A 27,290-nucleotide genomic window follows, 5' to 3' on the forward strand; every position below is an offset into this window, starting at 1 on the left:
TATCCATCACGTTCGGTGTATGCTCACAAGCTCACAGCAATTCACAGCGAAGGACACTATTTAATTTCTTTCCCATTCCTGCAATCACCTTCCCACTTACCAAATCTTTCTCAGGCACAACAGAAACACTTCGTTGTAACGGAATTTCATTTCTACCTGAACAAATTTTCAGGAAAGCTGACCCAGTAAGCACTACAGAAGCACCCTGTGACACTGGCTAATAAGCTAGCTAGGTGCTCCAAGTCCCCTGCACTGTGAAGGCCCAAATGTGTTGCTGGAGCATAATGTGCTTTCCTGAATTCCCCAGGAAGCTTGTTTTAAGGCCTTGTTTTTACAGCAGGGTACAGGTTTCCCCTGAAGAAGCACTGAACAGAAGGAAGAGATGGAAGGGTGGTCAGCAGCAACTGTGTACACAAAGCAGAGATAAGAGTTACACGGCAAGTTTAGTCTTATGACAAGAACTTGTCACAGAACACCCACATTTGAGCACTTGTATTTCTCACAATACAAGAGAGATAACATCATCACAGTTTAAAAATTTTACTTTAATTAGTCCAATACTTTGTCCACAGCCAACCTGCATTATTAAAAACTATTCATACCTGTACACAGAATAAATACTTGGGCAACTCAGCAGAACCATCCTAAGCAAATAGTTAACACAACAGAAAGCAAGATGTGTTAGTACTAGTGCTTTGTCAACATTGCTATTTCCAGCAGTTGCCTAAATGTTCAAGAACCAGAGTAGCTCTTGCAAATTTCCTACTGAAAAAAAGCATATTCTTGCAATGTGTAGATGAGTTCACTAGCCACAATCTAACATAATCTCAGCTCAAGGGGGTTTCTCTCCATAGAGCACCTTCTAAAATAAATCTACTACTGGAGAAAAATGAAGCCACAAATTACACACTGGAGCTTAGGTTGTAGAATGCAGATTTTACAACTCAATATATTAGATGCAAGATGAACTTTATTCAGAGGTTTAGAGTAATTTGAAAGTCAATTTTATCTCACTGTGTTTGCTAAGCATTCTAACTTACCTTCAGGGAGAATTTTTGCCGGACAGTTCAATAAAGACAAAAGATAGGTCATGAAAGAATAGATAAATTACCACACAAAACAAGTTATATTTATATGCAAGTAGCAATCTAGACAAACACACATTACAGTCAATGTTCTGTGCAACTACAGTAATTAAAACCCAACATATTTAAAAGGCAAATTTCATAAGATACTGGTGTTGATGCTAGAATATACATACAAATTTACCACTAATGCGAGGAGTTTCCACAATTAAATTCTTTCCCATGCATCAAATGGCTTACATACATATGAAATACAATATATCAAATGTGAAGTTATTTAAAAACTCCTATTTGTTCTTCAGTTAAAGCCATCAATGTCTATTTTGTGAATAGCTTCTAACCTTCCCCCTCACCCCAAAAGCCAGGGCAATAACTTCCACAGGAAGTCAGTGAAACATAAACCTGAGAACAAAGCAAAAAGTTTATGCCTCCTTTGCTTTCACCTAGGACTTGTGCACTTACATTCCTCTTTGCTGGGTGAAGTTACATTCAGTTCTGTCAAAAGTTGCTGGTTGGAGTTAGTGGCCTGCGTGGTTAGAGAGGTATTGCTGTTGTCACTGTTCGTTTCCCCAGAGAACAAATCTGACTGGCTGTTGCTTGTGCTGGGAGTAGAGTCATCGTCTGGCTGTTTCTTCTGGAAATCTAGCAAAACCAAGATTTCATATGTCACCACACTTGCTCAGTCTAATCATCAAATTTTATGCAAAAACCCCCATATAATAAAAATAAGCTCAAAATACCGCCAGAGGTATCACCACTTTGATAAACACAAACAGCGGCCTTTGAATTTTTACTTCAGATTTAAAATAACTTAAAAGTTATTTGTAGGAGAAAAAACATTTTCAGCATTACACAAAGGTCTTGTTTCCCCAGCCATCCAAGAGCATTCAAAGCTTACCACAGCACACAGTATCATTTTAAAAAGGGTTTACACAAAGCATGTACAGAAATATAAAGGGAGCAGACATCCAATGAGGGAAGAACCAAGGCATGTAATACCGCATGGGAATGTTACTCTTTTCACTGCTATTGTACAAAATCCCATCAGAAACAGTTTTGGCAAAGCCAGTGTAGACAGTGCCAGGTTAGCATGGAGAGCTGGTGAGGGATTGCCTCTGCATCATTGGTTTGATGGGTGTTTGGGGTGGAATGTGTGGGAGGAAGTGGGTGAAAGTTTGGGGTGTTTCCTCCTTCCTTCACTTACTCCAACACTGGCACTAAAAGCTGCCTACTGATCTACTGAGCAGAGAGTTAGGTATGGAAGGTAAATCACTAAAATACATTGAAGATGTGTACAAACAATTTGGCTTTCAAAGTTTTCTTTTTTTATCAGTAAATGCCAAGTCACACTTGTCTCCAAACTGTCCCCATAGTCCAAATCCCATGTGTTTGACAAATGCCACCCACCCTCCAGCTTACCTTGCCTCCCAACCAGATTCAGGTTTGAGGGGAAATATTTTCAAGTGCAAATTCCCCACTGAAAGCTTCTTCCCACATCTGCAGTCCTGATATATGATTGATTATAGCATTAGTCTACTAGCTACATAACTGGATTTCAGTCTGGTACACTCTGCCTCTGGGAAGCACACCTGCCAACCAAGTGAATTTTGGTTTGCTTAGCATCTAGTTCTCTCATGTCTTCCTTGAAAAAAGACAGCTGAAGTGCACCACCGCTTGGTATCTAAGTACATTTTTTCTAAATTACATACAAGGGTAGAATTTATTCAATACATAAATACATAGATAAATCAATATTTGGTTGCTCATTACTATGTCATGACAGAGAAGAAAACAGAGCAGTCTATAAATATTTGCAGATGATGATGTGTTAGAAACATAGGTTGCCAACATGACTCACTGGGAATGGGAAGCACTACAGTCAAACAGTCCCTGAATGCTGATTTAGGATTTAAGTAATTTGCCAGAAATTATACCTTAACTTCTGCTGGGGAAGAGTCAGCCAGAAATCTAGATAGGAGAGGAGCAAGCTCAAAGCCAGGGAGGAGGAGGGGGAGGATGAAGAGAAGGAGGGAGAAGGTGGCAGACAGGAAATCATCCACCTCCACAATACAGCTCTGAAAAACTAGTGGGAAGCTTTTTGTCAGGGATGAGTTACAGGGCTCAGGAAGATGTTCTATTCAGGCCTCACTAGGTATCAACAAAGTCTAACCCAAATTGGGCTTCTGGATTTTGTGTTTGTGCAATCAAGAAGGCTTCAGACACTTTTCTGCACCAGCCACAATCAGCTGTGGCAATTTTAACAGTTCAGAGCTGCTGCAGCAGCAAAATCCACCATGGCAGTGAAATGCTCTTTGCCTCCCTCAACCCATGACCTCCTGTTCAGAACTAACTTTTACTCAGACTGCAAATCAATTAACTTTCAAAAAAGTTTTAGCCTGCTCAGTTGAGTGGAACACAAGAACACCTCCTGCCCCTGTTTTAGCCCCTTCTTCATTACAGACAACAGTACTTGAGAAAACCCTTAAGACTGATGACCCCAAACACAAGAACTGTAACTGCAGCTTGCCTTTGAATTTCATCCATGTATTGGGGGGCATTTGGCTTCTGTAAACTAGGACTCTCATTAACTCAAATAACTTGCAGATCACCTTGCTCTTCCTGCAAGCACCATAAAAGTTGGCAGTATTTCCAGGAGAGCTGAGCCTGAATAAATCCAGTTAAGCCTTAACTGCTTAACAAATAAAACAAAAATACACACATGATACAGGCAAGACCCTGGCAAGTTTTGAAAGGTAAGCTTTATTCTGATTAAAATCAGAATGCAATTCTGTTGACAGAACAATGACCTCACCTAATAATCTCAACAAGGAAAAATCAGAATAAGAGTTGGCAAGACATTAATCACCATCTGCAGAAGTTCCTATTTAATTGGAAAGTCATGATAAACACTTTAATTTTTAAAAAATTTTTCCTGAGACTTTCACTATACTAGCAAAATCTGTGCCAAAATGCACAAGGGTGACCTAAAGTCCATGAAACCTGCACTGCCCATTCCTAGTCAACAAAACGCATCTTTGCAGTTTTTAACACAAGCCTTCTCCATTTGTTAGAAAAGATGTTTTCTTTTTACTCTCAACATTGTCTCCCTTTCTCCACTGCCTTCAGGTTTGGTGGGTTTGGTTTTTGGGGCTTTTTTGGGTGGCTGTGGTGGGTTTTTTTTTTTTTGTTAAACTGCAAAGTATTCTGTTGTTAACAATATGGTGGAGTCAACATCAAAATAACACACAAAAATTTGCTCTTTCCTGCAAACATGAAGAAATAGTAGAGGGAAAGATCTATCAACAAATACTGCATGAAATACTGTCAATAAACTATTACTGCTTGGTAGAAAAGCTGCTAAGAATAAGCAGCTGTCAGCTGCTTCAAGCTCCAAAATCCTTTTGCTTTGTTGAGGTCAAGGGTTATGCAGCCAGTATCTCAAATAGTTGAGCAAGAACAGAATATCTCAGAGCTCTCGTGCACTGGATATTAATACTAAGAGTGTTATTTTTGTTTTGTTGCTTAGTATTTCTTTGCAAACAAAACAACTATGTGAATGGACAGACATGATTCAATCACTTCATATTCTATATATACAATGAATTCTAATAGCTTAGACTAAAGGAAGGCAAGAAGATGCATGTGTTTCCAGACTTCAGGTAAGACCTTCTTTTGCAGGACAATCTCTTGCCCATTTTTATTAATAAGCTACCATTAAGAATGAAAGCCATTGCCTTTACAGCTTCTGATTCTAGCTCATAAAACAGGAGTTGCCACACAAAATCACACTTTCTGCACAGCCCTAAAACTTTCAAGCTCAGTTGTCCAGGTACTGCTACCAGGCTATGGTGAGCAACCTTCAAGAGCTCATCTTCCCAGCATGTTTCATTTCACCCACTGCCTCAAGAACAAACAGGACATCCAACCCCTTCCACCCCTAAAATACTTGATTCTGTGACACAGGAAATCAGACAGTCCCAATTTCAGTATGTAGCCTTCTTTAGCCATCAATATCCAACAAACTACTGAAGAAAATCTTGAGTTCTGGACTTTTGCTTAACTAAGGGCTCTGTGACTAAGCAGGAAATCACCCTTCACGGCTTCTGGTAACTTCTGTGATTACATTCAGTTAAAACTTACGGCAAATGGTAAGTGAGAACATTATCAGCATATCACAAAGCATTTCTTCTGAAAAAGACAGGCATTTTAAAGTACTACATGAAATGACTTAACACTAAGCCAGACTGTTTCTTCATTTGCACTCCTGCTATGACATAAGACATCATGCTATCTCCAAAAATACAAATGTTTTATTAAAAAGAATAAGTTCATTCAAATATGTGATGGAAGAGGTGTCAGAGTAAACAGCTTGCTAAGGGAAGAAAATCAGAGTCTTTAAAGTAATTATTTTAACCAATAAGAAATATTACACTTCCTTATTCTTCAATCCTACAGTTCCCATAACTTAGCAATGTGAGCTAGCAAAAAGGTTATTTGGAGAGTGTTAGCGTCTTACCCTGCATTAAATGCACAATCTGCATGTTTTTTATTCCCAGAGCAACTTGTTCTTTTACAGAGCATAAATTAATGTGTTGGTATAACATCAAATGTTTCCAGTCCATTAGTATCCCAATGTACACAACAGATTTGCAGTATTCTTCTCAGAAAACAGTTCCAAAATTAAAAGGAACTGCTTTCTGAGAGTACTCTGTGGGAAGTAACAAATGTTATGACATTGAAACTGCTACTGTGAAATCTTTAAGTTATGGCCTTTTTTTCCTTTTCTTCATGTGTCTGTTCACAGAACTGAGAACAGAGAAACTGTTCACATATGGCCTGGGAATAGTACTGAAAGGCCCAAAGATTTTATTTACCTGTGGAGAACTCTTCACTAACTTCTCTGGTTCACAGCTTACTGAAGGCATTTCAAGTGTCATTCATACATAACTACTTTTTGCATAATAAAATAAGGTGAGATGGATAAAACCTTCACTTTCAGTATATACTGAATGTAATCTAGAGCTCCAGTAATGGTCTGGCAATAAAACTCCACTTGGAAAGAGAAGTTTTAGCTTTTTTCTTTTTAAATAACATGCAGACAGAAAGATGCAATAGCCCACTTGGAGAATAAACACAGATATCTGGCTATTATGGGAATGCACCATAGAATACGCACAAGCATTTGCATTAAGAGGTGACAAACAAAGTCATAAAAAGGTACAAGAGGTATGTATTAATTAAATTATATTTATAAATATATAAATAAAATATATTATACTGCAAAGTACAAAATTACAATTGCAGTATTTTCTTATATGAACTATCAGTAGATCTCATAGTTTTCACAGTACAAAGTGAATTAAAAGAAAGAATTCTTTTAATTCTAAGTGAATTAAAAGAAAAATTCTACTAAAAGAATTAAACAGTAAAAATACTAGAAAGGTGATTTTCTGTAAAACAACCTTATTAAGAGTTATGAGCATGTATGATACAGGAAAGCTACTCAGCCTCTTAGGGGTTTTATTCATAAATACAACATTTTCTCTTTTTTCAGCTTTTCTTCTTCATGAAGAAAAACTGAAATGAGTTCTTTATGCTAAGTTATCCTCTATGATTGCTATACTTTTAAAAATTTCAACACATTATTAATACATTTCAAATAACACTGAGCTTTGCATATTGCATATACGGAGTTCTTCATAAGCATTTCATTATCTTTTCAAATAAACAGAGAAGTACTACAAAAGCAAAATAAAAAAGATGCATCTGCAAGGGTGGAAAACACTGAGACAACACAACTGCAACTACATGTATTTATCACTCAGGCATAAGGACCAAGGCATATATCACTGCCTTATTCGTAAATCTTATGCAATGTATCAATATTTTGGGGATTTAGCTTGGTGGGGGTTTTGTTGTAGAGTTTTTTGGGGTTTTTTTTGGTTGGTTGGGTTTTTGATGGGTGGGAGGAAGTCTGCTGATGATGTGTTTTGACCTGGTTTTTTCTCCAAAAAGACACTAATTTCTTAAAGACGACATTCCAGAATAAACCTTATTTCCCTTGGCTCAATAAAATGATTCTTCCCCAAACTTACACAGGAACCTCTAGATTTGACTACCAGATTTTGCTATTATTTAGCAAGAAAATTCATGAATAGCTAATAAGCAAAGACTATTGAGACAACAAGCATAACATTGTTAGAGATGACCTTCAACTTAAGATCCAGGTCATTATTATATATGCAGACATGTTTTTAAGGAAGGAAAATGCAGTCTTGTACAAAAGAATCTACAGTAACTGTATTAACCAGGCTTATAACACACTGCACAACAGACATGAAAAAATTGTCATTTTTACAGCATATGATCCCATCATTTTCAAAGCAGTTGTGAAATCCTAAATTGATGAAATAGGAATTTCATTATCATCTACAAAGTATCCCCTGAGAATGGCTACTCCACAGAACAAATACTCCTTGCTCTGCCCGATAATCACAATTTGCTTACTGTAGCTATTTCAGTACAAGAACAAGGTCACTGAAAACTTCTGTACCTGGTGTCACATTTCCCATTCTTACGTAAAGTAGCAGACTTACATTATTCCAACTAAAATGTCATTACTTGAGAAAACTCACCAACATAAAAAGAATAAATATTATTGACTTTTACAGGATCCAAACTGCTGAAGCCATGAAGAGTAAACTCCTATTTTAACAATCCACTTTAAATTTCCTGTTAGAGAATCCCTAAGATCCACAGTTAGCATTCATACTTAAATTTATTATAGAGTACATACAGTGAAAAAGCTCTACTTGAAGGTACTGTTACATTGGAAAACCTAAAACCAGTGAGGGGCTTAGCTTATACAGCACCTGCATCTGGTAAACTAGGGCATGAAGACAATTTAATACCCAACTAATTGACATTCTACAGATTCTTGAATCTGTATCAAAGGATATTGGTAATAGACCAGTGCAAGGGTAAAGCATGAAATTTAACTGAGGAAGACAAAGAAACCACTCCATCATGACTGCAAGAAATATTTTATTTTTCAATGATACACAGAGCGGGTATTCATTAGGAAGAGCATATACTAGAGTGGACTAGTAAGACACCAACTGAGTGGGCAGCTTGCCAAGGACTCTTACAATGCTCCTCTGCTAAAGATGGCAATCTCAACAATTTTACCAACTCCAAGAAACAAGACAAGGAGCTCCACTACTTAACAGCCAGGAAAAGTAAAATCCTGCAGCCATTTGAAGACCCATATGGCGCTTAAAAAGAACAAACATTTAACATGATCTTAGGGTAATACAGCAGAGATACAACAGAATTAAACATGGGAAAATTTTTAAAAAGTACCTGGAGAAAACATCTAAGCAGCTGTGATCCATAGAATTTGCTCTCAAAGACAACTTGGAAACCGTGTGACATGGGTATTTTACAACAGATGAGGCATTCTAGAAAATGCTCAAAAAAGCAAGCATAAAAGACTAAGAGCAACACCCATAAAAACTGCACATCTATTATTCCCCTATATTTTGGTATGTTTATCACTAGAATTCTTTCACTATTGCTGTCCCTTCATGAAACCAAACAGACTAGTAAAAGCACAAGTTTGAACTAAATTCAGAGTGATGAGACATCAAAACTTACGCACCTAAAGGGGGAGAAACATTTGTTCTGGTGGAGGAAACTGACCCATGAACCCATAAAGCAAGCACTTTGCAAAAGCAGTGAGTCCTACGAAACAAACTAATGAAGTGAACTTTTCAAGGTGCATTTATAATAAATGAGAGATCTTGAAAATGGGATTGTTAACTGACAGAATTTAATTACAACTCATATTTATTCTGGACACATAAGAACTATTATTTTAATAAAAGAAATGTTTCAATTAGCTTTTCTTATACTGGAGCTATCTTTCAAGTCACCTTTACCATGCCCTTTCCAATATCTAGAGAGAACCTTCCAATTTCAAGACACATGTCTATTATTTTTTAATTAATTCCTCCAGTCCAATTTATGTGATTCCAATTAACGTGTACATTTGCCTCATTTTCTGTCAATAATAGTCACATTTATGGTTCAAGCATTCCCAAATGTTCGACTATGTCATAAATTGACAGGATTTTCACAAGGGACCAAAGGCCTATGCAGCAGATTAAACCTTGCTTAGCAGTAAACCACTCATCAGTTCCCTCGCCCTTATCTTCAGTTAGGGCACCTTAATAACTACCAATACTCTCAAAACATCTCCCAGAACCACTTATTTATCAGATTCTTTTCCTTTGAACAGCCCAGAGGCTGTTCTGGAAGAAAAGGGAGAGCAGGCACTCCCATTTCCTGGCCTCATTTTCCCAGAGCCAACCAAACACTTTGAAATGTGTGTCTGTAAGGAAGATTTAGTATTTTCTCACTATTTAGGTTTTACCACCAAAGCAATGAATAATGAAGTATAAAGGGTAATCTTCCTACTCTTCTCAATCTTACTGCAACCTGATGCTTCTTCTTGTAATACACATCTGCCTTTCATACAAACTAGCTACAGGAAAATGTGGAGAGTAAACTCCCAGTCTGATAGTCCTCTGTTGCTGGGGCAGCAACTTTGCAATGGTTAGAGTTTATATGAGCAAGCTGTAACTTCAATAATCTACAATAATATGAAGAAAACTGAAGTAATGTTTTAATCATACAAGTGAGAACACCCCCTGAAATCTCATCTGACCCCTTGCTGCCTTAGCTCCAAGTTCCAGAGCTTATTAACTATGCAAGGAGTCCAGAAGTTTAAGGGAGTGGCTGTAGTCTCCCACTTACCAGCCCCTCCACCACATTCTATAATAGAAATGCTGGAGAGTAGTGTTCAACCTGCCAGCAACAACAACAAAAAACCAAACCAAAAAACAACCAACCATCCAACAAAAAAAAGGCAAGAGCTAAAGGACAAAGAAAAGAAAGGCTGGCTTAGGTTTACAAATCCCAAAGCTCAAACACTGAGAAGTCTCCCTAGGTGCGGGTGCCACAAACCACCATGCTACATTAAATTTTGACTATGGAACACCATGGCTCAGAAACCAAGCCCGTACTTAAGCATACCATGCTTATTCTCAGTGAACTTTAAATACAAATATTTATTTTCCAGTCCTTTAGGAACAAAAGTATCAGACACAGAAATCGAATGCCTACATAAAATAAACATTGCTTGGGCCTCTCTGTGAGCAACAAAACATGACGAAGTTTTGAATTAATAAAAGTTTCTTTATATCTTATTAAAATTGTCTTTTAGAAGAAGGCATTAGAAGTGTTGAATATAAGTCAAAGACAACAATAATTTTCATTATTAGCAAATTGGTCCCAAAGAAAAAAGCTGGAACACATCTCAACATTGGAAATTGGTACAAAATTTATTACAAAAAAGTAATATATCGAGTTAATATCTGAAGTTCATGGATTTTTAAGTGTTTTTTTCCTTACAAATGCTAACTATTTTGATATTGATGCTTCTTTTAACGCAAAAAAAACCCCAGAAAAGTGTCAAAAAGGAAAAGGAATAGAAAAACTGCTCTCCTCAGAATGTTGCATTCCTGTCCCTTCAGTGGAAAACACAGATAAATACACTTCTGCTCAATTCACCTTATTTTTAAGTAACAAAGACATGAGAACTTAAAGCATCTCTTATGATGATGAAATGATCCTTCTGCTTGTCAGTGCTGGAGAATCATTGCTGAAATTGCCTAAAACACCCACTCTTGTCTACGTCTGTATCTCCATATTAAGACAAAGTGCAATAAAAGAGGTGTAAGAAGAAAACAATCCTTTTGCTTCTCATATCCGTGATTTGTCATCTGATGTGATCTGACTTCCTGTGCTATCACTTCCAAGTTAATGCAGATATGGAAAAATAACCTTTCCCCAGTGGTGTTTCCAGAGCTCTGGCTTGCAAAGGGTTGCTAGATGGCTCAATAGGTGTGAAATCCCTTAAAGGGGAGTCTAAATAGCACTAAGCAAATCAGAGCAGTGATGTGCTGACCTTGAACAATGCATTAATTAAATGCTGGTAACACTGGGATCCTGCACATAAAAATGGGCTTCTGTAGCCAGTCCTCCATGTCTAAAGTTTTGTTTCTCTGAGTTTAACAGGTCACAGTCATGGAATTAGGACTCCTACTCATGAAAATGTCCCAGATTTTTTGCTTTTGAACTGGAGCCTTGGAGAAGATTTACAAGATTTCCCAGGTTTTTCTATTAATGACATACAAAACAAAGCTAAAAGCGTTTTGAATGTTCAGCCTGGATGGGGGGAATAGAAGCAGGTTTCACTATGCTGTGAAATAACAACAGGAAAAATCACCATAAAATGCTTACTAAACAGAAAGGAAAACAAGGATCAAAAATGTTATTCTCACACATTCTGCTTGTTTGCTACACTTTCTGAAGCGTAATGGGCATGAAAAGCAAGGAACTATAATATGCCCTCAAGAAGCATTTTAAAGCATTCTTGTTATGCCTAAACAGAGCTAGAAATAACAATTCTACAGCCTTTTTGGGAGCTCACATGCCTGATTGATGGATTGAACCCATCCCTGTTCAGCTGACAAAAAAAAATAATCTTTGAAGTAATATGTTTCTTGGCATTAATACCCTACAAGATAAACTGTTAACAGCAACCTTTCTCCTCCAGTTAAGGTGGCTAATTGTGTTTCAAGTACAAGTAATTATAGATATTACTTTGGAAACTAACTGAATACTGGCACATGAAATTCAAACCAAGCAGCTAAATATGAATGAACTAAGAGATTAATTAAATTTTCAGAACAAGCCAAATGATTGCTAGAAGCTATAAGCTGTTTCGTGCATACTGTTCTCATTACCTGCTTAAAGCACCAACATCCACAGAGCCTATTCCTACAGCCCAGCAAAGATGGCAAAATGCAACAAATCCTAGCAGCAAGATGGGAGGAGAAGAAAGTATGGATTACCTGACAAATTCAGAGTGAAGGGGGTCAAGCAGCCTAAACCTCCCCCATCATACCCAGGGGGGAGGAGACTATATATGCAATTCCATTATCTTTTTAAGAAGTTCTCCTAGCTCTTCAGTAGCAGTGGCATTCCCGCCATGAAGGTTCCAGTCTCGGTGTGACCGAGCAGACTGAACTGTAATATCTACCACCAGAGGGAGGTGTTCTATTAGGCAGCATTTTCCAAAACCTTCCTTCCCTGCATTGATTTCTATGCTAATCATCTTCAGCAGAAAAAAAAAAGCTTCCTTATTTCTGTAAAAACATTTTTGAAGAGTCTCTTTTTATGTATATCAATTTTAGAATAAGCACTGCTATGGCAAATTTGATTATTTAACTGAAGCAACTTGGTAACTAAATCCATCCTTTTCATCTCAAACAATCAACAAAAACAATGCCCTTGATCCTCTTTCTGACACATAAAACAAAGCAGAAACGCTCATCTTCCACATGACTGGGGACCATTACAGATTTTTTTTTCCAAAACACAAACTACATCTACTTTCTTCAGTGAGGAAGGAGGGGGATAAAAAAGAAGAAAAAGGGGAAAAAACCCCCAAAGTTGCACCACTTTGCTGTGCAGCACATTATCAAACTTGAATGATAAATTTTAAATTAAATAGGAGAAAAAGAGATATAGTTGCAGAAGTAAGACTTATGTCATTTCATCTTTGCTAAATTCTGCTGTATAAATCTGTGGGAACAACTAGCAATGTAGTTTTCTAAGAGACAAAGGAGTGGTACCAACAATGTCTAACTGCAAGATTTTAATTTTGATAGAAGTTTGAGACGACTAAGGCAGAGACCTCTGGAAAAACAAAAAACATTCAGAGTGCCAACACTAGCAAAAAACCGACTACAATATACAGTGCTTAAACGGCTCTCTTGAAATATCCACTTCTACTGACTACAGTGAGCAACTCAACTATGCATGGAAAAACAAAATTAATCTCACAACCCTGCCATCTTGCTTTACAATTTCCCCTGTTCTGCCTAAGTAATAAAAACAAACTCTCTGTCTGGGGAAAAAAAAAAAAAAAAAAAAAGACAAGGGTTGTATGTTTCCTACAGAACTGAACAGGGAATACATGCAACACTCAAATAGAACCAGCAAATAGAAATGCAGATGAAAAACAGAAAACAAGGATTTCCTGTATCACTTCAAATACAGGGTACACCAAATACCAGTCTTCAGGAGTAGAAATCTGTCATCCACTGCATTGACTATTTCTAATTAAAGTCTGCAAGTTCTTCAATATATGAACACTAGATGACAACTATTATCAGGACAATCTCCAATGTTAAATCTAATCTTGCTGGAGAAACAGAAATGTATCTACGCAAAAAAGGGGAGCAAAGCATTTACCCATTCAATAGATTTGGCTTGGAAACAGTGACAGCAAATCTAACTTGTAATGCTCTGTGACTGATGCTCCAGTGTTTGTCCTCATCTAAAATGCTGTAAGGTAACATTTCAATCCTGCCTAATTGTCTGTGCATTAAAATATTGGAGGCAAACAACTTCAGAAATTTCAGTTCTGAAGTATAGATTTTATTGTCATAATCATATACTAGGACCATAGTGACATATATAAAAAACCAGATACATTTTAATGCCTAAATATAAAATAAACTTCAACAAAAATATATATTTAGCACAGGTAAAAATGAAAGAATTTTTTTTCTACATGGAACAGGAGCAATTGAACCATTAATTATATTCATAGTATGGGCTTGGCTTATCTCTAGAAACACTGGTTAAACACACAAGAAGATGTTTTATATATTTATTCAAATAAAAAATAGGCTGCACTAGATATTCTGGAAGACAACACCAGGAAACATCTGCTTTTCTATTAGTTGTCTAAGGTTTCTGTAAACATTAGTACATTAACATTCACAGCAAATAAAAGTGGCAGCTCAACTGAAAGCAGAAGTAAAATGAAGGGATTTCAGGTAATTAAATCAATCCACAGCCCAATATTTGCATTTTTCTTTTCCTAGAACTAAATTCTAAGCTAATGCATGTTTTCTCCAAGACTTTTAATCGAGAAATTAATTTGTAGACCTGCATGCTAACTATACTGATATATTCCATAGGAACTCAAATTCTGAATCTTAAATCTTGTTTCATAAAGGCAATTCATCTGCAAATCTCCTGCACTCGATTTCACAGACTCAAAAGAGTTGCTGGTTATGCCCTATCTTCCTCCTGCCAAATTCAGCAATGACTAAGAACATATTAGCACTACAAACCCTCTGATATGAAACCCATATATACAATTCCATCAACATACTCCCTTGCTAATTAATTTGTGACCTCTACAATGCACTCTGGGACTTCAATCTATAATCTCCTCCAGTCTCCAGTTCAGAACATAACTCAGTCTTGACTGCAACACTGGTCTGGCTTCCTGCTTCCTTCATTTCTAAGCTCCCCAGGCTATACTAGAAGGTGTCAGCCTACATCTGAGATAAACAGTATGATTACAGAAGCTGAACTTTCAATTACAAGATTTCAAGACCTCATATTTAATTTAAGCAAGAACACTCATTTTTATGTTTTGCAGACATTTACAGTAACAGCTGTGCTTCTTCTGCTTTGCCTGGTCCGTCCCAAGTTGAATTCTGCTCTATTAAATTACCAACAAACAAAGTTGTGGTTGTGATGCTACTTTAATTAGCAGATTCAAATTTGCTCATTTAAAAGATTTTTTTTTAAAACAGAGACAAATAAATTAGTAGCCCAGAAGGGACCATGGTGGCAGAGGTAGCAGATGAAATCCAAGCTTCTCTAGTATGTTCAACTGGATTATTTCAAGCTGCTTTACATTGAACTGCACACCATTTAGAGTGGAAAATGTCACATGTTATATGACTGAAGGTTAAGTTAGTGTTTACTGTTGAGTGATCTTTTCAGCATTATCAAATACACTTTCAGTACTGTTAGTTATATTTTTACAACCATTTTTTAAGGGTATCCAACTGTCTTTAGCGATAGGGAACAGCTATGAATAAGGAAAATTAAGCTACTAGCCCAATTTCATGCTGGAGATGCATGACAAACTCGGGAAACCAACATTCATTTCAAATTTAGGAAGGGTTTCTTTGTTGAGTATTTTTAGAAATTCTGAGAACAGCTTGCCCTATTTGCTTAGTCTGGCACCTTGGTCACAACTGGTGAGAGGGTGCTGATTAGTCATAGCTTTGGCTGGCCCTGTACAAACATTATTTTATTCAAATTAATGAATTATTTAGGAATTGCTCACTTGTGCACAGGAAACAGTTTGAAGAGAGCAAGCAATGCTGTAGCAAAAAATGGAGCTGAGGAAAGAATGACAGAAAAGAAATAATACAGTTGCTCACTGTATACTGTGTGAAGAACTCAATGTCACAAATCAATTAATACAAAAATTCGGAAAACAGCCATTGTGCTTGTGACTTGTAAGGCTTGTTGTTTTTATCTTGCTTAATTATTTTAATCCTTCTAGACAAACAAACCTGTTTTTAAAAAATATTTTTGAAAAGGAGATCACCCAGCCCTTCTGAAAAGAAACAGCACTTGTAGCATCTTTATAAACATTACACAATACTCAAGTAGTTTGTTATTTTGCTAACAGCAAAGTGACTAGCATAACTTCAAATGAAGTAATGCCACAGCTGACATGTAGAGCTTTTCAGTTCCTGACTTTTGCTCTCCTTTTCCAGAGAACCCTGAAGTAGCTCATTATAATGTATGGAAAAATTACCACTGTCTGATTCTTGAGCTACTTTCTCTTATTCTTGCTTTATCAAACCTGAAATATCTTTCCTTCTCCACACTCTCTCAAAAAAGTAGTTTTAGAAATGTGAATCTTATGCTCCCTGGTCAATTTAAAGATGATTTACACAGTCAGTATTTCCCATCAAACTTGCTTTACAAGAAAACTACACAGTTGTATTGATTTGCAATGCCAGGAGAAAAACTGCATCAGCCTGAAAATCTGCAGCAGCCCCTCATGTTGAAGACATGGCACTCACCTGAAGTATTTCCAGACTAGTTTTCATATCATAATTAGGTGGCAGAAAAGTAGTGACTTTTTAAAAAGCATTACAGTCACAAAGACAGCTAGGACTAGGCTTGTCTGTAAAATGCTGGATTCTCAAACTTTTTGTTTAATTCATGCTAAAGACTGAGGCAGACATTGGTCACTGAGGAGTAATAATTGTACATGCCCAGAAATGACATTGCCAGCAGCCTCTAAATCCAAGACTTGTGCTTGTGATTTTCTGCATTAGCTGCCTTCTAGGTTTCTTTCAGAAAGAAAAAGTAGAAGGTATTTTTATCGCAGTGATACACGTCTTCCTTTCAACACTTAGTTTTAGGGAGCAGTATCAGATGTTACACTGATGGACAATTCATACATTTTCTTTCCCCTCCTTTTTGATAATATCCCCAGTCAAATGATATCTTAAAGACATTATACAAAAGGAAAGTTAAGACTACTGTAGGTTGTATTTGCATTGTCTTCTCACGTAAGCATAATTTTACTTTCTTTTTCTTTAGGTCATTCTCTTACTTCTGTTATCAAGCACAAGTGGAAAAAAAGCGCATGGCTAGAAGCAAATTAGAGCAACTTTATTCTTAACCTGCCTGCTGAGAAAGCAAACACATTAACACCAGGCAAATGCAAAGCAGTCCCAATGCAGCTGAATCTCATCAAAGCAAGCATGCAAGAATTATCACATTTAAGAAGTTCTTTTTTTACTGATTTTTACTTTTTACTGAAAGTTCAGTAAAGGTACAGAGCTATTCTTCTGCTATTCTCTACTCGTTCTCACAGTTTCTTTAGGGAAACAAATCTCAGCCTGCTATTCTGATGCTGAGAGAGTGTCTATTCTCTTTACCTGTTCAATGACAGCAGAATGAAAGGCTTTCATCAAATCTCATGTGGTGAAGAACAGAAAGCTTTCCACCTGGATGCCTGATTAGTACTAAAATATCTTCAAAGACATCTGCTTTTAAAAATAGAGGTTGATAGCACAGCCTCTCTACGTTAATACAAAATTGCTGTCTAATTGAAGTTCAAATGAAAGTGATCCAGAAGTGCCAAGCTAAAACTACTCTGCAGACTTTTGTCTTGCTTACAAAGTTTTACATTTTTCACAAGAAGAGGAGATAAACTCTCTATACTGTGTTATGTCATGGATCTATCATTGATGTCTAGAAGTTCCTTGGGAACTTGCTCAGTTTTTCAGAAGGAGTCAGATGTAGAAAGTCCACAACTATGAATTTCTGAAAGTTTTAAGCAAGAGGTTACATGATTTGTTTAGGCAAAACTCAACATCTAGTCTGTATTCAGCTGCCAACAATGTATTTCTGGAAATACTATCTGAGCTAAAGAACTAGAATTTGCATCAGAAAAGTAAAGAACACTAGAATATAGATGTATCCAATTAGGAAGCGTTGCTATTTCTTGCAAATGTTCAGAGTATATAACAACAACTTATAAGGCTTGTTTAAAAACACACCAGACTAATGAATAATTGAATTATGAAGTGATTAGAAATCTGTAGATGCAAATAAAAAAGCAGCCAAGATGGTAACAACTTCACATATTTTATCCAACTAAACTGTAAGTGCAACCAAAATATATTTATTTGATATTCTATTCAGCAAGTAAATATAATGAGAGAAAAGAGAATAAACAGAGTGATTAGCTACACCATAAGAGAAAAGATGCTCTTTGGTATCATGAACCTGACAGTAATTTTATCAGAAAATAAAAATCAAAAAGAGATATTGCAATAACAGCATGCAATTTACATACTGCTTTTTTTAAAAATAATTTTCATCTTTAAGAAAGCACTCAATAGTCCTAGGTTAATCAAGATTCAAAATTATTAGAGGAAAAAAAAATATATATGTATAAACACCAAGCACTCACTGAACTATTTTAAAAAGTAATTTAGTAACAAAAATTTGTAACAAAAGCACATCTACAAACAAAATACATCTAAGGTAAATCTGTCTTAAATCTAATGGTATTTATGCATTTCTGCGGCTCTCCTAAAAATGATTCAGTAAGAAAAACTTTTGTGAGGAAACCCAGTCGCTCCATTATCATTTCTGTTGTCCCTGCAGAGACAGCAGGCTGGGACCCATTTCCTCCTCTAAACTCTACCACATAGTCCCTCTTTTCAAATGCAAATAGTGTGTGAGAGCACAACTATTTAATTCACCCATTTAATCCTCTTAATACTTTAAATATGCCAGAATTTGGTCACAATGAAGAAAGCTTTTCTCTTGTGGCACAGTATTACCTTTATCTACTGTATTTTAGTATCTATTTTTCATGCTCATTCACACTAATTAGGGCTTTACTGAGCAAGAAGGTAGCAATTACTGTGTTCTCTAGCCAGCATAACATTGCTTCTTCTAATCAACATGTTGAAAAAAGACAAGACAAAGAAAATTACAAAAAAAAATTCTGAAAACCAAAAAACATCAAGTTATTTTAATCATGTACCATGACAGGCAGTTATTATCAGAGACTCTGATACACAGTATACTGTCAAATCACATTCTTAGTAAATACATGAGCTAGAATTACAAGACATGCTACTCTGCCCTTTTTAAAATACAAATCTATACTCAAATGCAAAACTTGAATTTTCTTAGAAGTGAAAAGAAGAGCAAAGAAGAGGTGCAAGAGAGGCAACTTGCATTAGGCTTCAAAAATCTCTACTACTTTATTTTTGCTGACTTCATGACATCTTTTTAGTGATTAAGAAACCTTCCCCTTCAGTATCTATTATTGGTTGCACGGTCTCTGCTAATAACAGTCTTTTATATAAATATTACAAAGGCAGACAGCTGTGAAAAAATTTATTCTTCAAAACTTCATATTTATTTTCTGTGACTTCACCTATTATTACATAAATTGCTTTAGCTACAGAATTCCACCAGGATTTTAATTCTTTGTATGTTCATTAATATTTTATGTATTTGGTTAAAAGGGATTTTAAAAATATATACTTTCAAAGTGTTTTATATACAAAAAGTATGTTTTAGGAGATTGTGCGGGAAAGAACTCTGCAATGAACTTGAAGATGTTGAGGAAAAACAAAGCCTCCAAAGTGCATTTTATTCCTGTTCTCTTAATTGCACCAGACTCAAAAGAATGAAGTAACTTCCCAGTTGCCATTCACTGTTTCGTGACTTACACAATTCACCTGCAGATTTCTGGAATTTGAGAGCAATGTAACTCTTCAGAACATCTTTTGACATTGACATTTAACACAGTCATAACATGTTCACAGCACTTGCTGAGTTATTTTCTGATTAAAAAGAAGGAAAGGGGAAGGAAAGCAGTTTGGAAAACACACAAGGATTTTGATTCTACTGATAAAATTCTTCGTGCAAACATGTTACTGAACGTGTCTGACATTTGATGTTAATACTTTAAGATTTGACCATCAATTTTCAAGATATAAGCAGTAAATAAATGGATCTGTGTCAGACATTAGTTAAACATGCCTCAGATTTCAGTTAAAACTATCTAAGCAAAGAAAGGCTTAACCTGAATTAGTTCCTTTCCAATATGGAACGAATCCTTGTACTTGTAAAGTAGTTTGCTTCCCAGTGCTAGAGCCTCAAAGATCTTTGATTAACATACATGTGATTTTATGGTTTGCTATTTCTATGTTAAGTGTTGAAGCCTAAATTTCTCTTGCTCATATCTTCCATAGTTCAAAATGTCCTTAAAACCCCAGTGAAATTCTGAACTTATAATGTAACCACCACATAGTCCCAAATACATATCAGGGCTCAGTTTACAGGGTCAGGGGTAAAAGTCTGGAATAAAGGAAAATATTAAAACTATCTTTTTTCCTGCTTGTTGAGATGATTTATTATTTATTGCAAGAACCACTATTTTTGTTTACACAATACTCTGACCTGAATTTTCATCTCAGATATTTAAATGCTATTGATTCCTCCTAAATACACATTTGACAAACCAGGCATCATAGAAAAATTAATTAGTTTTGTTAGGATAGTGAAGTAATTTGTGGGAAATTCCAAATTTATCCTACATCTTCAGATCCTTTTATTTTCCTGCTTCCATGTCCTTATTTTTTAACATCACTTTATAGACTTAGTTTTGTAGACAATTAGTGGATGCACAGATCTGTATATATATCTATGTATCACCACATTATAAGTAAATAAAAAATACAAGACCCTAAAATGACTGCAGGCCTAATAGCCCTCACACTTCTACCATCTTCCCTGTAAAGATCCTAAAAGTCACTTTTGAAATTGTGATTTTTTGGTTCCTAATGGACAATCTGATTGCTCTTAAAGGAGCTCTGCTTTCACCTCCAATGGACTCCATTGATGGGAAACAATAGTTACTGCTGTTATTTTCTCCTGGCTAAAGGAATTTTTCCCATCTTATTGGCAGAGCGTGTTATGGGATTGAACAGACCTTTATTTTTGATATGGCTACCAAAACTGTTGGAATCACATTCACAAAGGCCAGTTTTAAAGGTGTCCTGCTGGAGATGGCACTGACATAGTGGCTGACAGATGTTTGGAGTAATAGAGTATTTTTTTAACTATAAAAGTCAGATAGGTAAAGCGGAGGAGGCAAACTGTTCACCAAAACCTGCAATGAGCTCCCTCAGGACAATAAGCCACACACAGCTCAATTCATTTCTCTACATATGCAAAGTATGTTTTTTATATATATTCCTCCTAACACGTAACATACTTATACACATATCTACCTGCCCAGTCCCATCCCTTCCCCAAAACCTTTCTAACAAAAAACCACTTACATAGCCAGCACAGGATCTTACCCCTGGCAAAAGAACAAGGGAACTGTCAGCATGAAAATATCATACTTCTTCAGCACTGTCAGGGAATGATCAAAACATACAGTGACACACAGTAAAGAATCCTGCATAAAATATTACAGAGATGTGCCTTAGAGCTGATTTGATTTTAACTAATTCTGGGCAAGATGGAGCAGTAGGCACTCCAAAGATTTTGAAAGGCAGTAAAAAACCACAAAGAAGTTCATAGTTTGCAAGAAAATTTGAAGCACAAAAGTTGAACGTAAGCATTTCTAGAAGGGTTTTTTTAATTTTGTTTTGGATGTTGGTTTGTTTTTCACATTTTCATAACTATCAACATTTTATCAGCAACAACACAATGATTACTAAAGAATAGAAAGGAACTCAAAGTATTTAAGTCAGATGTTGACCTTACTTTATAGTACTACCTTCAAGTGGCCTAGAAACTACTTGGAATAGAACATATCTGGTGATAAAGTTAATTTTATTCCTGTATCAGGAATAGGTTTATCTAACTTTGTTTGTACAGAGAAGAGATGTTGGGTAAAAAGAAATACTGCATAGGGATAAAACAGAGAACACAAATTTCTGTGAGAGAAGGTAGTGAAGATCCTGATCATTGTTAACAAATGTTTATTTCACCAACACACTGTGACCAGTGGAAGTGGGCAACTTACCACCAGCAGGTTTGGTAGGAGAGATAAGTAGGGTCAACCACTGGCTGCCTGAAAAGCAGCACTGAACAGCCCTCAAAAAGACCAACTCAAAATATTCAGCCAAGTGTATAAAACAAAAAGATTTTGAAGAGAACATCACTGGGTGAAAAATTCACAGTCCTGCACAGTGTAAGGAGACACTGAGAGCTGAATGAATAGAACTTTTGGTAATTTTTAGAAGAGTAGGGCACCCAGCATAGAGGATACTTATTTGTGTCAAAGCACTTGGGAGCTATTCAGCTCTCCAACACTTGTGTTCCGGGTGATGTTGCACAACTCACTAATTTCGTCCAGCTTTTTCTGTATACTGGTCATGTCAAATTAGCTTTCAACAACACAATAATTTGTTCTCAAAATTCATCTAAAGGATGCTCCAGAATATCAAATTAAAATGAATTAAAGTCTGAAGTCTTTGAGCATAGGGCTAAGTATAGTAAAGTCTCACATAAATTTCTCCAAGATAAGCCTAAGATTAAACTTCACACCTCCAGTCAATACACTCTAGTTTCCCTTTATCTAGCACTGGCCTCCCACTCACATTCAGCAGTAGATTTCCAAATTAATATTTTAATAAGAGCTTGGATGTACAAAATTACTGCTCCTCTCATTATTTACTATTGCTTTTTACTGCTTCAATTAGTACAAAGGGATTTTCACCCAAAAAAAAAAGATTCTTGGTCTTAAGAACTAGAATCAGAATTTCCTAGTCTAAAAAAATATACCACATTAATATGCAGCAAACTAGCTGCAGCCCATCAAATTAAGCTAGCACACCTGCATTTTAGTACATTCCTTGAAGCCTTATACTAATAACCCATCTATATACCAACTTTCATGGACAAATCACTAAAATTCCCCACGCTGCTTATCTCAGGTAGGATAATGTTTGATCTAATCCTAACAGATTTTCATTTTGGAACCAATTGTAAATCTCAGCATGGGATTATATACAACTTCAACAAGACAGTAACATGCAAGAATCTGCTGCCATACACTTGTTTAGATTTGCAGTATTTTCCTTTTGGAGGTCAAAGCTCAAGGAGAAAGGTTAGTTGAAAAAAGAAAATTTAAAAAGAAGTGACACTTCTTTCCTACTAATCATATTGATATGACTATATATGAAATATGACTTAACTGCTCATGGCATTTCTATTTACCTTTAGAAATTTCAAGACAAACTGTGCTGTTTATAGGTGCTTTTCAGTGCATCTACTGAGTTGCAGAAATTAATGCAAAGCAAGAAAGCAGCTCTGTAAACCTGCTGACAGCCATTTAATGGGAGAGGTGGCAAGTGGTGGACGTGTCCTGGCAGTGTGCTTAATGGATACACAAGCACCCACAGCCATCAGCCTAAAGTGATACTGGCACAAAATTAACTGAGAGATGCAAAGCACATTTAACAAAGAGATCCAAAGCAATCTGGACAATATGAGGCCGTGTAAAGGTTGGAAGAAGGAAAACAAGATGCATTTCTTCAAGGAGATGGCAGTCTTTAATTTCACAAGTCATTTTATTTAGCTTTGTCGCTTCAGTGCAGAAACCACTGCCTCTGCTTTACAAAGCAAATGCTTTTGTACAATCTTTAAGTCCCCTGGACAGAGCACGTCACAGAACTGCTTGAGTTAAAAGGAGATTTTCGTGTTAATAACACTGCCACTATATCATGTTTTCTTCAGACACCACTATTACTGGCTGTAATAGAAATCATAGCCTCTCTCTCTCATTGTGACCATTTCAAAAAGCAAACCTCAGCCACTGTCAGACCTTTTGCAGTTACTGACAGAAAAGCAAATCAGTATATTGAATTATACCAAGTACTGGCATTGGGAAATAAAGAGAGAAACCTACAAACAATGATTATAAAAATCTCAAAACACAAAAGAAAAAACCCCAATTCTTTACCTATCCATACTGCAAAACCTTTCTACACGGTTAAATAAGAAAAAAACCCCAATTCTTTACCTATCCATACTGCAGTAGTAACCAGCTGCCCAAACAAGTCAGGGCTGCTGTTCTACCATACAAGGTGAGCTGTAAACAAAAGAGAACACGCAAAGGCAAGACTGCAGAGAAATGTATCTGCAATATTACAGAGAACTTCAAATAACATAATGAAATCACAAAATCAGTCTTCTGTAGCATTTCTGTGGGATTCTGTCTTTGTGGTGACTAGACAATCACACAAAACTATTTTATGATCTAGTATAAAGGGCAACCATCCCCTTCATTAGTATTTTTAAGTAACTTCCTGTGGCAGTTCTTATTGCAGAGCAATAAGAAATTTCAAGTGCATGAAACCCTTGCAATAGCAAAAAATTAGGAAAATATCAGGCTCTCTTTTCTGGGACGTGACGTTTCCCAACACAAACCTGAAGTGACCTGTAAGCCCACTACTCTCTTCCTCCAAACCTTCTCTTTGAGCCATCTGTACAACAAAAGCTAGAACAAAGTCTACAAATTCCCAAATATTACAGCAGGATAATTAGACAGCATTCCCTTAGGTTTTAGAATTATGCAGCTAATGGTAAGCCTTGCCATCCTCCCTTCTTATGTAAAATTAAAAAAAAAAAAGACACCGTATGTAACACTGCAATAACAAAAAAAGTTTTTTCCTTAGCTAAAGTAGAACTTCATTCATTTTTAAAAAGTAATTTTTAAAATTTTTTTAATACAGTTAATCCAGTCTCTAGTTGAGGATGATTTTATTCCTCAAAGAGGAAAAAAAAAATCCTAAACCTATCCCACCCTATTATCTGCATGAGCCAGAAGTCTGAAATTCTGTTCAATGCAAAAATAACCAAAGTACTTTCCATCCAAATAGTATCCAAAACAAGATGACCACATCATAAAAAAATTTCATCTCGAAGCGATAAACATGCCAAGGTTCAGAAAGCATTTCTTCCAACAACTGTGCCAGTTTAAGCAGCTTTCCCTGCGTGTTCCTCAGGCAACTGTCCTACCCCAGTGTGATGAACCACACCAGAACACTGAATGCGGAAAAAATACAGCACCTCCTCTCATCCTAAAGAGCTGCACATTTTTGTTGTCAATTTTTTTTTTATTCTGGTCAACATCACTTACTTCTCAGCCCAGGTTACACAAAAGAACTGGGGGTGGGTGAGGAGGAAACAAACAAAAGGGAGTCCTTGAAACTGTATCAATCGCAGAAGAAATGTACTTTAACTCTGACTTCAGTTTCATATATCTGTAGAGTAAGAAGTGATAAACTTTCAGAGCAGTTGTGTTTTCAGTATCTGAAAACTGGCTGCAAAATCAACTAACATAGTTACCTTTGCTTCAGCAGCTTTGTGGAAAATTTCTTAAATTATATCCTCTACCTAGAGAGGCATATATATTTTAGTATCAATAAATGGTTCACACTAGTGGATAGTATGGCGATAGTATGTCAACATCCTAGACCTTTCTCCCTCCCCTCCATGCAGCTCCCTCAACTTTCTAACAGCAAAACTTTAAAACACCTTTTATCTTTTGGTATGACAATCTCAACTAAGATTTTCAATATATTTTCCTTTAGCAGTAACTCTCTAAACTATAAGCAAGTACTACTGTCTGTTGGACACAGTCAAGTATTTATAGCAAACATACTAAATGCAACCACACATCTTCCATAACTTTCCCTTCCATTTTTTTTAGCTAAACAACAGAATTATTTTCTTTGTAGCCAGACATGTATTTACCAGACATATCATGGGAGGCAACGTTTTAGATTTAGAAGAGGGAACATACACAATGCTTTTATCTGAAAGAATAAATAAATTATAAATTAAATCCTCCTGCTTGAAGCAAATCAGTTGCCAAGAAGAGTCAAAAGTAAGTCTCCCTCTGCTATCAGTTACTAGACAGTTGTGCATTTTGTGTTCTAGATATTTTTTTTGCTACTTTTCTTAGTAAAAGTCGTGGATACCTCCCACTCCAGAGAAGATTTTAAATACAATGCAACTCAAGTGTCATTTCCATGATATTCTGAACTTCTCTTGGCAATAAGGAAGGGAATTCATAAATTTATTCTTATCTTTCAGCTTTCACTACTGTATTACTCTGGTTGGGAGGCACCTCTAGGCATTGCCCTGTCAAAAATATGTAAGCACATGACATTAGTATTGATTCCTTTATTCTAAGATGCAGATAACAAAAATAAAGACATCTCTATTTATTCCTAAATTGATTGTTAGACAGTTTAAAGAACATATCCTTAGTTTGAAATGAGTTTATTAATTTCTTGTACCTATCTATGTTAACCCACGTATAATTGCTCCCTTCCTTGTGGTCACAAAATTATTTGTGAGGTGATGAAATACACTGAAATACAGAACTCATCCAGGTGTTTGCATTTTGATGGGATATCTTGGCCCTAGTCTGCTGTGTGGCGAAAATCACCACACCCACAGAGGGAAATATCAAATGAGGCTTTCTAACTCAGTTTACCTAAACCAGTCCATATTGATAGTACAACTCTATAGTGAATTACATTTGAGCTAACTTGACTTCAATCATCTAAACATAGAAAGCTTGATCACCTACAGCTTCAGATGAAACTTCCAAACACTGAGGCAGGAACCAGCCACTGAGAGCGGTGTAACACCAGTCCAAATATAGACAAACTTAATAAAATAAAAACACAGCTGAGAAACCTACAGAGCAAACTGGACAACTCAGTAACTGAAGCACTTTGAGGTATGGTTACTGTTTGACAGGCAAGAATGGGGAAAGAAATACCTAAAGTGTAATAAAGCAATCTATACCACCATGTGTCTAATTCTATATGACCTTTAAGATGATGTCCAAAACAAAATCTGAAAAAAGTCACTTTAGAGTACAAAAGATACTAGATAAAAGCAGCTATTAAATCAATAGACAGTACAAGTCTTCTAAAAGGGATTTACAGAAAAAGTAGTAACCTGCAACATGACATTATGTCTCTAGAGAACAGTTTGATCTTTGATATAAAAAAATTGAATAAATCGTGTCACTTCACTGTCTGCTGAGAAACCTGTATCCTGTCATCTGTTCAACCCCAAGAACATTAGGAGACATTTCTGCAGTGAGCTCCACAGCTTTTGAGAGGTTATGTGATTTTCTGCTCTTGCTTTCAGGTTAGGCAATTCTTACAAAGGTGTGGAATTTTGCATTTCTCCTATTGCTTCTGCATTGTCAGGAGACAGTAGAAAAACCTTTAAGAAATATACATTTTAGAATTTATCTTGAATCCCTGTAGGCACAAAGTGAAAAGAGGCAGTAAAGTGTTTTCAAAAGCAGGAACATTGATATAGGGGGTCTAATCAGATCAAGCTCTCAGACTGTATTTTTAAAGCACTGAATACATGGCTGGCTGGGTACACTAATAAACAACTTCAAACACCAGCTGAAGGTGCTCTATAACAAAAAGACAGCCTAACTAAATAAAAGCCCAGCAGGAAAAACAGCTTATTTTTCCATTACTCCTACCTACTTGTCCACAGAACCCATAATAGTAGTCTTCACTATTAGCCCTGTATTTATTTTACATATTGAAAACTAATATACACAAATTTGTGTGAGTGGAACTTCAGAACTATTTTGTGTACAAGACTTGCAGCTTGGGTTTTATTTCTGAGAAGTACCCTGTTGTT

The 27,290-nt window shown here is 36.2% G+C and overlaps 1 protein-coding gene across 1 annotated transcript in view; it reads right to left on the reverse strand.

Moving 5' to 3' along the window:
- ZFAND3 (zinc finger AN1-type containing 3) overlaps window positions 1–27,290 on the reverse strand; it is a 135,115-nt gene that overhangs the window by 45,563 nt on the left and 62,262 nt on the right. The window contains exon 4 of the mRNA XM_066546547.1: window positions 1,548–1,727. Coding sequence (XP_066402644.1) covers window positions 1,548–1,727 — 180 coding nt within the window. The remainder of the gene's footprint in view (window positions 1–1,547; window positions 1,728–27,290) is intronic.

Source organism: Molothrus aeneus, chromosome 3 (assembly GCF_037042795.1).
Source record: "Molothrus aeneus isolate 106 chromosome 3, BPBGC_Maene_1.0, whole genome shotgun sequence".
NCBI classification, from domain to species: domain Eukaryota; kingdom Metazoa; phylum Chordata; class Aves; order Passeriformes; family Icteridae; genus Molothrus; species Molothrus aeneus.